The 15,910-nt window shown below is 36.5% G+C and overlaps 1 protein-coding gene across 2 annotated transcripts in view; it reads left to right on the top strand.

Moving 5' to 3' along the window:
- LOC123510741 (rRNA methyltransferase 2, mitochondrial-like) overlaps positions 1 to 15,910 on the top strand; it is a 29,159-nt gene that overhangs the window by 1,298 nt on the left and 11,951 nt on the right. For both annotated transcript variants that reach the window (XM_045266091.1, XM_045266092.1), the window contains exons 2-3: positions 10,263 to 10,660; positions 14,659 to 14,798. In XM_045266091.1, the coding sequence (XP_045122026.1) occupies positions 10,473 to 10,660; positions 14,659 to 14,798 (328 nt within the window). In that variant the 5' untranslated portion in view covers positions 10,263 to 10,472. The remainder of the gene's footprint in view (positions 1 to 10,262; positions 10,661 to 14,658; positions 14,799 to 15,910) is intronic.

Genomic DNA, 15,910 nt, shown 5'->3' on the forward strand with positions numbered 1-15,910 from the left:
TCTACCCTTGTTGTATGGCAACCCTCTGAAGTCATTCGAACATTTCCTGCTCCACTGCCCAATCTTCCACTCCCACCACATTGCACTACGCTCTGGCCACTAGATCTTCATTGTCCTTGGTGCAGGAACCCACAGGTAATAATAGATCACTTCCTGCTACAGTGGTCCTGCTTCCACTCATATTGTGCTTAGTTATGTAGTCACCTAACAACTTTAACCTGTCCACCCTTTTTGGTGGTGGTAGGCATCCACCAGTCACAATAGCCATCTGTGATCTATCTCATATGTCTTCCTCAAAAAAAGTCAGATCAGATGTCATGCCTGTGATTGTATTACAGGGCTTCACCCCCAACTCGGACCATCGCCACCTCGGACCATCACCAACTCGGCCCGAGTTGGTCCACAAGATGGTCCGAGTTGCCTTTTCATAATGGGCCGAGATGGAAAAGGGCCGAGTTGGCCCTACCCCTATTACAGGATGCCACCAGGACTCATAAATAGATAGATAGATAGATAATTCATTGTCAGTTTGCAACATAACAGCGCTACAAATTGAAATTCTTTTTGGCTAGAGCTCGTATTGACATAGTTAGCTAAAAGGTATAAAAGAAAAAGGAACATCTCCTACAGTATAAAATCACAGACAGTTGCAAGAAGTATCACAATTACACACAAAGTAATTACTCTGTTACTATTCTATTTCAAGTGGTTGAAAAGTATGATGCTCTTTGGTACAAATGATTTCTTATACCTATCAGTGCGTTGGGTAGGCACACCTAACCTTCTGCTGGACCTAAGAAAAACATAGCAGGAGTGGAGGGGATGAGATGGGTCTTCCACAATTTTTTCAACTTGCTTCATTGTTCCTTCCTGGTACAGTTTTTCAAGTGCATTTGTATTTACACCTAATTTTCTTGATTTACGTACAATCTTTTTAAGTTTGCTCTTATCTCCAGTTGTTAACTTGCCATACCAAGTAGTTAAAGAGAAACTTATTAATGACTCTATTATAGACTTGTAAAATAGACTCATTATCCTTTTATCTGTGTGCAAGTTGTTTAAAACACGTAAAAGTGAAGTCTTTGATTACATTTCTTAACTATCATGTTGGTATTTGTACTACCTTTAAGTTGATCGTCAATCATAAAACCTAAGTATTTATATTCTTCTACTCTCTACAGATTCTGTATCAATTATAATAGGGTCAGGTATGCGACGATTTTTAGTTCTATAGTCTATTATCATCTCTTTGGTTTTCTTTATATTTAGTTTTAGAAAATTTGATCTGCACCAATCAACAAATTGGTGGACTTGGTTTACATACTCGTCACATTCATCATTCGAAATTTTACCAATAATTACAGTGTCATCAGCATATTTAATTATTGTGCAATTACTAAACGCACTTCTACAGTCGTTAGTGTATAGGCTGAAAAGGACAGGGACATAACACAACCTTGAGGGGCTCCTGTATTAGTGACTAATACCGTATGTTGGACTTTACATTGCCTAACGTGGTGTATTGAGGTCTTTGACTTAAAAAACTAAAAATCCACTTTAGAATACAACTATTTACCCCCATTCCCATTAATTTATTCAGCAAAATGTGAGGCTGGATAGTATTGAATGCTGACCTGAAATCCACATAGAGAATCCTTGCTTGTGTGTTCTGTTTATCCAGATGTTTGCTTATATTATTCAGTAAAGTTAAACTTGCATCTTGAACACTTCTGTTTTTACAATAAGCAAATTGTAAGGGGTCTTTCATATTGGCAACACTGTCACATAAAAGATTCCTCAATATATCTTCTAAACATTTCATTATAATTGAAGTTAAAACAACAGGTCTAAAGTCATTAAAAACTTTGGGAAATATCACCTTCGCTATGGGTTTGATTTCTGACTCTTTCCATTTGGTTGGCACAACGGCTTGATCTATAGAGTCCTGAAAGAGTGATCTTAGCACTGGCGCCAGTTGTTCTGCACAGCATTTGAGTGCCCTGGCTGGCACGCCGTCAGGGCCTGTGGCTTTGCCAGCTCAGACCCATTTCAGGGATTGCAGAACGTGTTCCTCTGTTATTAAAAATCTTTCATCTGTAATATTTTGGATAGCTGACATTGTATCATTACACTCCTTCCTAAAATCATGCCTCTCAAACCTGGCGAAAAAGGTATTCATTTCATTAACATAAGTATTAATGTCTTGTGGATGTGGTATATTAAACTTTTCTTTATAACCACATAAGGTTTTCAGTCCTTTCCACGCATCTTTTATACTGTTCGTTTTAAATAAACCCTTAATCTTTTCTTTTTAATCCTTTTTTGACTCTGTTATTTTCTTATTGATTCTTATTTGCAGTGCGTTTTGTTGCCTGGTATCACTGTTCACCATGTGTCTTCACTTTTCATTAAGCATGACTTTCAATTCCTTAGTGACCCAGGGTTTATTATTGGGGTATATTTTAATCACTTTAGTAGGCACTAGTAAATCAAAACAAAATTGAAAGTACGAGTTCAAAATGTCTATGTTCGTATTGATATCCGTTCCGTTTTCTATGAGAACAGACCAATCCGTGCACTCAAAGCATGCTTGGAGCCTCATGCTGCTTTCATCGTCCCATTTCATCATTTTTACTTGTTCACATTTTTCTCGTTTCAGCACCTGATCACTCAGCCTTGGACAAAGAAGTAGAAGGCTCTCTAGTTATTTACAGTAGATCATCCAGCTTTGAACTTTCAGGTGAATTCGTGTGTGTATTGATGGCAGCAGCAGTGGCAAATATATTTAAATTAAATCCTGATTGTTGTAAGCTTTGTCTAGATTAATTTCAAACTCAAAGACAATAACTGTTACATAATGTGTCAGTTCATTCCAATTATTAATTACTGAATTACAGAAGAATTTTATTTTTTTCCTCTTCTGTTGTATATTTTCATGCGATGTCACATCATTCTCTCTTTCTTTATGTCAAAAATGTTGTTTGACATGTCTTGATCATATGCTCCAGTCCAGTTAGTATCTTGTAAGTTTCAATCAAGTTGTCTCATGCTCTCCTGTATGCCAGCATTGGTAATCCCACCTGCATCATTTCCTCGTAACTCAGGTTCCATAGGGTTGGTACTAATTTACTTGGACTCTTTTATATTTTTGAACTGCTTTAATGTCTTTTATCAGGTAGGCTGCCCAAACTTGATTTGGTCATTTTAAATGTGGTCTGACATGGGAGACTAAACATTTGACCAGTTTTTCACGTGACCAGTTATGGTAGGATGGTTGACAAGGTTACTTGTCCAGGTCAAGTAGGACATGACCAGGTTGGTTAGAACTGTTGAACAGGATATTTTATATTGAATTTTATTGACCATTTTATGTATATATATATATATATATATATATATATATATATATATATATATATATATATATATATATATATATATATATATATATATATATATATATATATATATATATATATATATATATATATATATATATATATATATATATATATATATATATATATATATATATATATATATATATATATATATAAATGGAGTAAGCACTGTATATATATATATACTATATATATATATATATATATATATATATATATATATATATATATATATATATATATATATATATATATATATATATATATATATATATATATATATATATATATATATATATATATATATATATATATATATATATATATATATATATATATATATATATATATATATATATATATATATATATATATATATATATATATATATATATATATATATATATATCCAGTTTTATTCAATTTTCCATGACACGCCAATTTTGCGACCCCATCCTGCTCCTTTCTCCCAGTGTTGCGAGTGGTGGCGGGAGAGAGAGCGTTTCCAAATTATATATTACTGTATTATATAGGCAATATTTTAGTGATTTATTCATATTTATCACATTATACTATATTATTATCATATTTATATTATATTTATCATAGTTTGATGGTTTTTGGCTAGTTTTCATAAAATTCAATGAAGCTCATCTGGCAACACTGCCATGCTCCGTCCCGCCTTCCATTTGTTTACGTACACCTCCACAGAGTTCTCTCTGTAAATTTGGAGGAATCCTTGTGCTCGACTTTGTGCGACATGGCGCCGCCAACCAAGAAAAACATTAGGCTAACTTTGGAGCAGATGAAGATAATTAAAATGAAAAGAGATGGAAAAAGGAACTGTGATATTTCCAGAGAGTTTGGTGTGGGAGAATCAATTGTGAGAATAGTGTTTAAAAACAGTGAAAAAGTTGAAAAAGCTGTAAAAACCTATGGTGGACAGATTTTTTTATTCTCGTAGCCATTGTACAAACACTGTGATCATTCATATGGAAAGATACCTGGCTCAATATATATGTGATATAAATATGGGCAAAATATTTGGAAAATATTAAAAAATTCGGCAACCATGGTCCACCATATTCAATTTTTCCCATAGGAATAATACTTCCAATTTTGCGATGTCCAAATTTGCAACTCACAATGCCGCCCCATTTCTCGCAAAATTGGAGTAAGCACTGTGTGTATATATATATATATATATATATATATATATATATATATATATATATATAGTCTCAATAAAAAAAATCGTAACCTTCACATGATATGGTTAATAAAAGACAAATATTTCACTTGCATGTATTTTATTGTGATTATTTCCTCAAAGTTAGTATTTAGACATATTACCTTTGTTCTTTATCACCATCTTAAATCTTTTGGGCATTGATTTGGCGAGCCTGGCAAAGTAGGAGACGTCCGTATTGATCCATAATCCCTTCAGTGCCTACTGCAGGTCTTTGATGTTGGTTGGTTTGGATGCTTGTACCTTGTTTTTCATAACATTCAAAGCATTCTTGATGGGGTTCAGATCCGGCGAATTACCTGGCCAGTCTAACACTTCAATTTCTTTGTCTGCAAGGAACTTTTTGACCACTTTTGACTTGTGTACAAGGACCCCATCATGCATGAAATAATTACACTCATGAATACTCCAAAAACAGCAAATGTTCCTTCAAAACATCATTGTAATTGCTCCCCTTCATGGTAACATTCTTGGGGAGGAAGCACAGCCCTGCTATGTCTTTCCCAACACTGTCCGGATGTTTTACTGTCTTCACTGTGTACCGGGGATCGAACCATGATACACCTCTCGGGCAATGCACTGTCTTGGACTCCTCACTGACCAGTTTGAAGGTACTTTCATCGCTGAACATTACCTTTTTCCAAAACTCTGAGGTCCAGTCTGTGATTCATGTAGCCATCAACCTAAAGGTGTCTAGACAAGCCATTTATTGATTATGGATTTATGGATTAATGGCATTTCAATGAGGAAAATTTTGAGATCCAAGCAATTCGACATACAAGCTCTGTCATTGAACAAATTAAACTCGTATCTTGAGGTAACACTGTACACTAAACCCTCATTTATCCGAACCTCGTTAATCTGAATTTTGGTTTACCTGGACATTGTCTGGATAATGATTTTAATCTAGATGGCCACCAAATGAATTCAAACCACCTGCTTCTTTTTCTGCCAGAAATGCTTGATAGGTGACGGCAGGCAGTTTTAAACAAGTCCGGCCAACTCTTGTAAACACCTTGTTTTATCCAATATATATCAGTGGATGATTTTGTGCATTTTCCAGTACTAATAGATCTCTGAAAACTCTTAATTGTGTCTCCTAAGGCTATTAAGCGTAAGTGAATGGCCCTAACTGTGACTCAAAAGCCTGAATTAATAAGAAAATTAGAGAAAGGAGCTAGTGTTATGAGTGTTAGTGAGGAGTATGTTGTGGCAAGAAAACTGTTTTGGACATTAGAAAATTGAAAGATAAGGTTGTAGAATACTTTGCCAAGTACTGTGTGGATGCATTGGCAAGGTGCACCAAGAAAAGATAATAGGACTGGAAAATATTCTGCATTAGGTGCTGCAGTTATGAAGTACCTAGTATATGCGGTAGTGATTGGTGCGGATGAATGTCCCTAGCATAGAAATCCTTGCAGCAGTTAGGAAGCTGGCACATAAAATGGAAATAGGAAGTTTTGGGGAGAGCAATGGGTGTCTGTGGCAATTCCATAATCAACACAGACATTTTAATGCTACTGTGTGGAGTGAAGCTGGTTACGTGGCCACAGCCAGTATTCAACTTTTTTGCATTAAGCTGGATAAATTAATTCAAAATGAATGTTAAGACTTCTCCCAAGTGTATAATGGGGATGAGATAGGTTTCTCTTAGTGTTCAATACCTTAGAATAGTTAGATTTACTTTCATTTAAATTAAATATATACATTTATGTTATCCAGACTTTTTCATTATCCAGACCAGTTCCTGCATCATTTACCCTGGAAGTATGAGAGTTGAGTGTGCTTAAAATCACATGCCTCCCTCCTTTCCATGTTCTCACTGCACAATGCTTTCTTCTTTTTCTCACCCCTCTTCTGTCCACCTCTGTAATGCAAGGGTTAACCAGTATTCTCAATCATTCATCCTTTCCTCTGGTGAACTTTGGAATTAGCCTGCTTGCAGTCAGCAGCTTGAAACCAGACAGTGCCAGATTTTGTAGTTTCTGCTGGAAAGTAAATTGTTTTTGGGGCAAGTTTTATTGTTGCACATTAATATGTCTGAAATTTAAGTCAACTAATCTCATAATGTCTGATGGCTTGTGACATCATTTGAGCCTCTATTTATAATTTCAGATGATATTCTAAAAATAACTTATATTTGTATAAGGTAAACAATTTTCCACTTACTTCTGACCTCAGTGGGTGTATACACTTTCATTTGAAGGTACAAAATAAGAAGCAAATCCATGTAGCTAATGTATAGAAAATATTATTTTGTTTGACACTTAATTTTTCCAATATGATAACTAGCTACAGTAAATATATCCATGGGCTGTGGCAGCAAGCCACAACACAATATGCTGCCACCCAGGTCACAGGCTTGTGGCCTTGTCCCTTACCAAAGACCCCTTACTATGTTATATATCTGGCAGTGGGGTGATTTTTTCCTGATTACCTTCATGTGACAGTGATTTGCATTGTTTGCTAATTTTAACATTCACATGAATTGTATAAAGTGAAATCAACATCTTTTTATTTTTGCTGCTTATACTTAATGAAAAAAAAAGATAATTACTTATTTGTAGCTTTGTCTTATAATACATTTGATAAAGCCTTACCAGCACCAATAAGTAAGAATAATAATATTAAGGTTATGTTTTTAATTTTAGATACACATGTGCAGGAATTCATGTCTTATTTTTCTGCACATCGGTTTCTAAATTGGCAGGAAAGTGGAGAAAATTGAAATCTTTAGTGCTGATATGTGTCTACCATCCTATCTGCGAACAGGCTAATTAAGAGAGAGGTTTAAAACATTTATCCCATTCTTTTGGCCAACTCTTTTGACCCTGTTTGGAAACTGGTATCTCAGTGGGCCTTTTGGTTTGATTGTTTTTGTTGCTCCTGGCTAGTTTTCTCCTCTTAAATAGAAAAATAAGAAAAGAAAAGAAACTAATTATTTTCTATTAGTTTGTTACCAGTTGGAGTTTGTCTAACTATCCAAAGGGAGGATATCAGCTGAGGGTGTGGGTGTGGGTGTGGGGGCTACACTTTCCTCCCATGCCTTCTTGTAGTTTTGCTATTGGTTTCGTCATGTTAACATAACATAACATAACATAAATAATAGGATAACAAAGGGCCACCAGGGCCCATCTAGGTTATCCTGTATCAGTCGCACAACGACCTCGTCATCAGTACTTAAAGATACACTTACAAGTACACAATACATTATATACTAATTTTAAATATTTGGCCCATTAACAGGGGTAAGTCCTGCAGCGAAATCCTCTACAATTTGTGGTCCCCATACATGGGGATCATGTCTTGTTTAACTATAGTAAATTTCTTATAAAAACTATCATGCAGCGCTATACATAATTATAAATCTAATAAATTTAAGTGCTTATCTAATCTGTTTTAAACATTGTCAAACTAGTGCTATTTACAACCGTCTCTGGCAATGCATTCCAGAAGTCTACCACCCTATGACTAAAGAAATATTTTCTTATATCTAACCTGCAGCCTTGCTTTCTAATCTTCCTGCCATGATTTCTAGTCCTACTTCCCTCCTCTAAGGTAAAGAAAGATCTCACATCTATGTAGTTTGTATCTGAGAACATTTTAAATAACTCTATCATATCCCCTCTTATACATCTCCTCTCAAATGAAAACATGTTTAATTCCTTTAATCTATCTATATACTCCAGGTGCTTCAAAGCTGGTATCATCCTAGTTGCTCTTCTCTGAACTGCTTCTAACATGTTTGATCTACTTACTTCCATTGCTCGTCAGTTTGTCTTTAGATACATAGATATACAATTTTCCATGTTTAATCTCCAAAGACAAGCTGGAGTGGGATGAAAGCATATTATGTATGTTCCATATAATTGCACATTGTAGCTGCTGCATTCTGCTTTGTTGCTATTACTTTATATGAAATTGACTAGGTTTGAGCATGATAAATGCACCTGTGACAGTTCAGATTTAAATAAAAACTAGATATTTGTATCTTTTGGGCACTGCCCTTGAAATATCCTTGATGCTTGGAAATATTACACTTTGATTTGACAAGAAGGGCTACAGTACAATAAGTTTTGTGTATCTATACAGGTAACTTATTTACTCTTAATGACGATGGCTAAGGGTTCCTCACCTGTTTCTTTTTCTTTATCATTTAACATATGTATGTAATCCATCACAATGGGGTTGGACGTGTGATGAGCTGATGACTTTTCCACTCTCTTCTGTTTTGCACAAGCTCCTCCTCCATTCCCAGCAGGTCCATGTCCTGTTGAATGCACTTCCTCTGTGTTTTCTTAGGTCATCTCAATGGTCTCTTTCCACCAACCTCCATATGTTGTACCACTTTTACTATACTATCTTTTCTTAATCCCATCACATGCCCAAACCAGCAGTCTTCCCTGCTGAGTTTCAATTCCAACTCCTTGACGCCACACCCCTCTGCCACCTCCTCCCTTGCCACCCAATTGTGCCATCTCACGCTAGCCATATATTGCAACGTTCTATGATCACATGGTCTCAGAACATCCAACAGTCTCTCATTGATTTAGGGGCTGTGTTTCAGAACCATACAGAAAAGTTGACCTTATGTAGACCTCATACACTTCTGCTCTACTTTATAGGTGGTGTTCCACAATTTCTCAATAGTTTCCATTTCTTTCCACTTTCCCCATGCTGCTGCTGATCTCATCCTTACTGCTCTTTCCACTCCTTTCTCACAGTCAGTCGATTATATATCATAACAGAACTATTCCACCTCTTCCAGCTCTCCCCCATCCAATACCAGATTTTCTCCTTTTCGTGATTTTTCTACCCCCTCCTACGAATTGGGTATACAAAATTCTGTATCCTTCGCAAATTTCTCAATCCTGGACATCTCTAAAGACACCACTGATTATACTCCACACACTGTATAGGGTTCATTCCAACCCCCTACCACAGCAACCACATGGCCATCTCCCAGACTCTACCATATTATTTGTTGCTTTTTCAGTCACCATGAGTTTTGTCTTAACCATATTCATGTTCATTCCTTTTTGTTCTATCCCTGCTTTCCATCTGTTGATCTGGTCTCCAATCTCCTCTGCCATTTCCATTGTCAACACCAAGTGATTTACATACAGTAACTCCCAAGGTTCCTCACCTCTTGCTTCCTTTGCTGCTTTCTCCATTACCATTATAAACAATAGTGTTTTGCAGTCTAAACTATTACGATGTGTCACTGGCCTTGGATCAGTATATATCTATGAATCTGAGTACAAAAAACATTATTCGGGGTATGGTAACACTGAATCAGTACCCACTATTTGCTAGAATGAATAAAATATTTTCATATACTAGATGTAGAGACACATGTATATTTCATTGTATTTTGTTCTTTTGTAAATATTGTATATGATTACATAGGTACACATTTTAAATACTAACTGCTTATGATTTATAACTCATGCATATCTACCATCATTACTTATGTGAAATCATTGAGGCAGAATTGGTTCCAAGCAGATGTGCTGGAACTTTTTCTAAAACCAGTTCCCACCCACTTCTACTCATCACCACTCCCACCACTCTGCTCTCCTCTACTCACTGTTATTACTCCACATCCACAGACAATTGCTAGCAGACTTCTTGGATGGTTTTCAAGACTCCAGTTTGACCTTCAAGACACTTTGCACACCAGAGTCATCCTCCGAAAGGCAGAAAGGCACACCAAAATATAACCAAATAACTTTCCTGCTGCCAGGACCTTTGGAGCACTAGAGTGTGTAGCACTGCAGGTTGAACAGCCCCTCAAATCTCCCATAAGAACAGAACTTACCATGGCAACAGTTGTGATGACTTCAAGATTTACTACTGTTGTACAGGGTAGCTTTTACTTTTGTACATCATGTGCTGTTTGTAAGACTGTGCCCAAAAATCTGAGAGGAAGGAATAAAAGCTCACAGGATTGGTTGACAAGGCAGCTAAATGACCCTTACGTGAAATTGGCCAAGCAACATCAGTACAGGTGAGGCTCAGCATTGTCTTTTTCCCTGCTTCCTTCCTCAAATCAGCCATATTTCTACTTTCTCTCTAGCGAGGTCCCCATTGTCATTAGCCAATATCATCATCATCACTATTAGTATTTATTATGTGCACTGCTTCAGACAAACTATAAAATTGCTTGTGTGAAGTGAGCCTAAAAACTCTACCCACACACAGGGAAAAAACACTCATGCAAAGCAAACCTGAGATTGAATAGAATGGCAAAGTAAGCCAGTACAAGTTTTCCCCAGTATGAGGTGTGTATCATATTACTCAGCCAGTCAATGTCTGTTTCTTAAAGCATATTTAAGTTTGTTTGTGTTAGTTTGTTTGTGTGTATGTTTGTTTGTTTGTAGTCAGGGTGCTGTGTATAATTACTCCCAGGTCTTTTCCTTCACTACTTTTCATTATAATCTCTTCTCCCATTTTGTATTCCCACGTAGGTCTTCTATAACCTTTACTCATTTCCATTACATGGCATTTCCTGGTATTAAATTCTAATTTCCACTCTTGGCTCCACTTCCAGATCATGTTAATATCTTTCTGCAATTCTCTTTAGTCTTCAATGTTCTTTGTTATTCTCAAAAGTTTTGCATCATCTGCAAACAGATTTATGTAACTACTCAGACCATCTTGCATATCGTTAATATATACTTGGAACATAATTGGTGCCAGCACTGAACCCTGTGGTATGCCACTATTGACTCTGTTCCAACTAGATGGGGTGTCTCTTATCACTGTCCTCGTTTCCCTATCTTTTAGGCAGTCTGTTATCCATTCTAAGATATTTCCCTTTATTCCACCGATGTGTTCCATTTTCCATAGGAGTCTTATGTGGTACTCTATCGAAGGTCTTTTTAATGTCCAAATACACTGTTTCAACCCATCCATCTCTTCCTTGTACTTCATCTATTACTCCTGTATAAAAGCTTAGTAAATTCATCATGCTTGATCTTTCTTTTCTGAAACTGAATTGTGAGTTTTTTTATTATTTCATTTTCCTCCTGATATTCTAACCATTTTTCTTTAATTATAATTTCACAGATCTTTCCCACAACATCAGTCAGTGACAATGGTTTATAATTTAGGGGCTTTGTCATTTTTCCTCCTGTATATATTGGGACAATATTTGCTCTTTTCCACTCCCTTGGTACTTTTCCTTCCATCACAGAGCTGTTGATCATGTCCCAGATTGGTTCCACCAGTTGTTCTCTATATTCCTTCAGTGTCCATCCTGACACTCCATCTGACCACACTGCCTTCCTCACATCCACCCCTTCTAGCTGTTTACTGATTTTTTACTTATGCACCACAGTGTTTCTTAATCCTTCTTGTGTTGCTTGGTTGTTTGGTTGTATGAAATCTCCCTCTTCATCAAATACTTTTTTAAAGTTCCCCTTCATAAGCTCACTTATTTCTCCTATTGTTTCATATCCTATTTCCCTTAATTAACTTAGTGATGGTCTCTCTGTTTGTCATTTATCCATTTATGTATTTATAAAAAAAGCTTGGGTTCCTTTTCACATCTCTTCACTACATCCTTTTCAAAATTTCTCTCCTCCTCTCTTCTTATTGTAATGTATTTGTCCCGTGGTTCTTTATACTGCTTCCTATTTGCTTCATTCCGTTGCTTCCTTAAGTTTTTCCAAGCAGCATCCTTACACTTTATAGCTCTTCCACATTTAGCATTACACTATGTGTGTTTGCTTTATTTTATTCTGTATTCAGGAACATATCTCTTCACTCCTTGTGTGTGTGTGTGTCCCTATCAATCAAACATCTTTAAAGTATATATATATATATATATATATATATATATATATATATATATATATATATATATATATATAGAGAGAGAGAGAGAGAGAGAGAGAGAGAGAGAGAGAGAGAGAGAGAGAGAGAGAGAGAGAGAGAGAGAGAGAGAGATAGAGATAGAGATAGATAGGTAGACAGGTAGATATAGATATAGATATAGATTTTTTTTTCAGTTCTCATTAGTTTTATATTGTTTGGCACAGTTTAAGTTCAGTCTTAGTAAAATATGGACTAAATTCTCAAATCTCTATTCCTACTTGAAACCTAGTAACTTTCTTTATTTCATTTTACTGATCAAGTCTCCTGAATAATAATTATAAGTTAGATATTATATATAAAAATTTGCACTATAATTTTTGCTGAGTATTAGTGTCTAGAGTATTTTAGCACTAGTTGAACCCTAATGTAGCCTAGTCACTTTCTTTATTTCATGGATCTAGTCTTTGAGGTAGTCAAGAATATGTTTTACTATTAGTATATATAAAGAAAAGAAGACACAAGACCGTAAAAGATACCCAAATAAGGAAGTACTGTAAAGACTATTAGGTAGGTCAAATTTCACACCACCTTTCAGGGAGTGCCCATGAGTACTTTGAAGTACGTCCAACATTCACTAGCAATATATGACAAGATAATGTAAATGTTTTGTAAGTGTCTTTTCACATACACAATTTGACACCTTTAAACGTTTTTTTAAGAACAAAACGTAAAGGATACTACAAAAAGGCTTACCTCTATTTGTTGAAAAGATTCTTGCAACTGCAGCCATCCTTCATCCTCCATCTCACAGGAAAGCTATCACTTTAATGCCTTTCAGCTTATGGTTCCCATGAATTCTCGTTTTCTGCAATGCTCTTCAAGAGAACCACAAGTCTTACTTTGTTTATAAAGCAAATGGTAATTTCATAACTTCCTCCTGAACAGAATGAGAGCCATATTGAAAAGACCACTATTAACGTCCTTTAAAGTATGCTTGGACACTAATGGGTATTAATTGTCCATTAGTATTTGCAGACAATGATCTACTGTTTTGAGCAGTAAATAGCAACAGACGATGATTTACTCTTTTGATCATTAAGATTAGTAACCATTGTTGTCTTCTAGAGCAGGAGCTGAACACCTTCTAACAATGGGAACAGTGTTAAATGCATTTTCATTCTGACAAATGTAAATTGTATTGCTTCACACAGGTACATAATTGTAGGGAGGCGGTGGCATAGTGGATAAGGTGGTGAGCGTGGGATCGGGCAGACGTCCACGCGTAGGTTCGAATCCCACCACGTACAGCCTTAAAACACTTTGCCATTTGTCGAGTGGTTTAAAATTACCTACGTATCACCATGATGCCCAGGTTCTAGGTGGTTACACTCAAGATGAGCTTGGGTGGTGATAAGGGCCCTAATATGGGTACCACTGTAAATAAAATTGCCTGCACCACTATGGGCGGAAGCTGAACAGCGCTTCCCATACACTCTTCAAGTGTGCCTACAGGTGCTATAGGCCTTACTGTAAAAAAAAAAATCTGTCATAATAGAAACCCTTCAAAACACAACTTTGATTAGTTCAGATTCATAAGTATCCTGGGATCCATCTTTTCACCTTCACCAAAGCCAACAGAACCAGTAAAGTTCTTGACAAGAAACTTGTACAACTATTAATCGGACATAAAACACGTAACATGCAATTAATTTGTCAAACCTACACTGGAATACTATTATTTTTGTATTTTTTTTCATGTGAATAATTTTGATATTCCGTAGATATTTATATTGTAAGTGGTGCAATATTATTAGTAAGAGGTGTTTTTAGAACACGGCAATTGTACCCTATACTATTGTTTAAATTAAAGAAAATGGTCAGAGAAAACACATTGACTTTATTTCTCATATGTAATCTATCTCTGTGGGAGTAATGGAGCTGTAAGAATAGGTGTCTACTGCCACTCTTTACAATATCAGTCAAGTATAGTAGGTTAGGAATGATAGGCATGATGCAGGATGGGGCATCCATGAGTTGGACTTCACATGATTTTGTTTGACATCTATAGTTAGCACTAAAAACTCGGCAGAGCTCAAAGATTACTGTATTTGAACAATAATTTTCTAGCAAATCACATCGTGCATTCAGGATGAAGATTACTGTATTTGAACAATAATTTTCTTGCAGAGCACGAAGTGCATTCAAGCTGATAGAGATTGACAAGCAGTGTCATCTGCTGCAGCCTGGACAGGTGGTGGTGGAGTGTGGTGCTGCACCAGGGGCCTGGACACAAGTGGCTGTAATGGGTGTCAACAGTCTTCCACATGGTAACTTTATACTGTTCACTGGAATCCATGTAGATTGACTTTTGTGGAATTGTATGATGTCATATTTTCTTTACAGTTGTTTTAGCAATATACACTGCTGGTCAGAGTGGAAGGCGCGAAAGGGACAACTTCCACGCTGACCAAATTTCATTCATCCCTTCTTAACTCCTAAACATACAGCGGGATTCACTGTATGTCACTATCTGGCAACTCTACAGCTCTAGTTGTCAAAGTAGATGATATGTTTCCTTAGTCAACATTCGTCTGTGGTTTGTGTGATTGCATTTGAATTTTCTTTACCTTCCCTCACAGATCCTTTTTGTTGATGCGTGAGGTTACCACTGTGCCCTGTTACTACCTATTATGGGACCTAGGAAACTAATTAGTAAGGCCCAAATCTCAGTCATTTGTGCCTCAGTGAAGGAAAATAAGTCAAATCAAGAAACTGCCGCGAACACTGGCAAAGGTCTTAGAATTGTTCAACGTTGGACCAAAATTTATCGCGAGGGAGGAAGAGATGCTTCGCCACCACCTTACAAGCCTGAAGGGCGTAAGCACAGTGTGAGAAGGAGAACTCTGAACATTATTCGAAGACAGCTTTAGGCCAACCCTCCTATACACAGCAAGGAACTTTAGGCTAAGAACCCTCTGTGCTGGGTGGGTGAGTGAAAGGAGTGTGCGGAGATATGTGAAAGGTGACATGGGATAACGGAGTTGCCGCGCAGTTTCAAAACCTTGCTTCAGTCATGATTACCTTAACAGTAGGCAAGCAGTTTGTGTCTCAGCACAAAGATTGGGACTTAGGTAAGTGTCATAGGGTACATTGGTCAGATGAGGCAAGCTTGCAGATTACAGACAAACAGAGAAACCGTGTGTACCGCAGACCTGGTAGTAACCGTCACGATCCATGCTACACAACACACATTAAAATCCAGATTCTTTGATGGTGTGGGGTTGTTTTTCTTACTGTGGTCTTGAAAAATTAGTGTTTTTGCCTAAGAATGTTCGTATGAACCAAAATAACTACTTTGAGCTAATTCTAGATGAGTTAGATGAGTGTATGGAAAAGTGCAATGCTGATACCTTCATGCAAGATGGTACACCGTGCCATA

This window comes from Portunus trituberculatus, chromosome 30, assembly GCF_017591435.1.
Source record: "Portunus trituberculatus isolate SZX2019 chromosome 30, ASM1759143v1, whole genome shotgun sequence".
Taxonomy (NCBI): Eukaryota; Metazoa; Arthropoda; class Malacostraca; order Decapoda; family Portunidae; genus Portunus; species Portunus trituberculatus.